The sequence below is a fragment of the Mus caroli genome, unplaced genomic scaffold, assembly GCF_978045245.1.
Source record: "Mus caroli unplaced genomic scaffold, Mus_caroli_1 scaffold_12, whole genome shotgun sequence".
NCBI lineage: Eukaryota > Metazoa > Chordata > Mammalia > Rodentia > Muridae > Mus > Mus caroli.
Genome location: NW_028227267.1, coordinates 48,055,251 through 48,056,974, shown reverse-complemented (window position 1 = coordinate 48,056,974; position 1,724 = coordinate 48,055,251). Strand labels below are relative to the sequence as shown.

Sequence of the window (1,724 nt, the reverse complement as noted above, 5' to 3'; positions counted from 1 at the left end):
CTATGGAATGAAGGCATCCTAGATGTTCATCAATAATAGAATGGACATTGAAAATTTGGTGGATATATACATGTGTGTGTGTGTGTGTGTGTGTGTGTGTGTGTGTGATTCAGCAATATAGAAAAATGAAACTATAGAATTTCCATGCAAATATTGTATTGAAGTATTCTGTCCTTGAAGACAAAACCACATATGAATCTTAGCTTCTAATTTTTATCTCTATATACGCATGCGACTGAGTGTGTGTGGAAAGCTGCCCACAAAGGTGGAACTGGGCATTCAGGAAGATGTCTAGGAAGGTAATGGAGCACAATGTATGGAAGAGTAAGGGGGGACTTAAAACAAAAAGTTTTAAGTGAGAAAGGGGAACAGGGAGATGGTAGAGGAGATAAGCATGGGAATGGGTCAACCAAAAGTAAATATGTATGAAACTACCATAGAGAAACCTGCTACTTTGTAAGATAGTTTTCAAAATTTAGAAAACAAATATATTTTTTGAAAGAAGGCACAGTGCTGTAGAGTTGATGGTTGTGTTTATGGCATGCCATGTGGTAAGTCTCCTGGCTGTGTGCTTGTCTTCCAACTCAACAAGATATGCACATTAATAGTGTGTACATTGTTGTATAACCATCAGCATGTAAGAAGAAAAAAGTGGGAAATATTTCAACTGAATCAGTAATGGGTCTTCCCATCAAGATTTTTTTTTCTGTTAAAACATTTTCCCAGTCAATGAAGCCCTCTCTATTCTTGCTCATAAATCCCACTGCATATAGAATAGAAACAGAATGTCTTCTACTCTGTGGTCTTTGACTTATGTCAGGGCTTGATGCTGCACAGTAGGTTTGCATACAGGCTGCAGGTGTCTGGGAAGCACTGTGTGCTCACTGCACAGAGGTAGAGAGCAGAGTCACTGGGCTGGGAGTCTCTGATGTGCAGGGAGAAGTGCAGACTGGCTTTACTGAGGTGAATTGTGAATCTGCCTTCTTCTTTTTCACCACTGGAGAAGATGGACATCAGTGCCTTGGGGCCTTCCCCAGAATGCTGTCTGTACCATGCAAAATATTGAGAAGCACTGTCGCTGAAAGTGCAGTTGAGAGAGGCTGTAGCTCCCTCTGCAACAATGAGGGATTCTGGACTCTGCTGCACCTTCTGCTGGCTGTTCACCCCTGTGCAGAAAGACAAAGGTCAGACAATCAAGACTGGATGCTTATGGATGCTAACATTTCAGAATGGCATTTCCATGGGTCTCCCACCCCTAACTAGAGATTAAGAACATCTGTGTTTCTACCATTAGCATAAAGTGGACAATAACTTTACATATCACACCTGGATCCCAAAGGAATTCCCAAACTTACAGTTTAACTGGAGCCACAGGACCACTAGGGAAACACTCAAGGATTTCATTCTCTCCTCCCTCGTCTTCACTGAGGACTGAGATCCTCAACTCTAAGTTGTCAACTAGAAAAGAGACTCTTCATGACCTCAGCAGCACCAAGCCTTCCCCCAGCCCTTTCTCTACCCTCTCCTCTTCCTGTACCCTTTTCTCCTCCACCCCACCCACCAGCACCCTATGCCCCACTTCTCCTCTTGAGATCTTTGCTCAGGATCCCAAAGAAAACACTGCCATCTTGTGGACTCATGAAAATGACCAAGGAAAGGTTTAAATTGCAAAGTATTCTAACTTAGGGAGTAAAGAGTAAAGCCCTTGAGAGTTTAGTTGGAGT

At 42.6% G+C, this 1,724-nt stretch overlaps 1 gene segment (V, D, J or C); it reads right to left on the bottom strand.

Moving 5' to 3' along the window:
* Positions 1-816: 816 nt before the first annotated feature.
* LOC110288378 (T-cell receptor alpha chain V region 2B4-like) lies at positions 817-1,404 on the bottom strand. The segment is given in 2 exon segments: positions 817-1,166; positions 1,356-1,404. Coding segments are annotated over 2 exon segments (399 nt in total).
* Between the last annotated feature and the right edge of the window lie 320 nt (positions 1,405-1,724).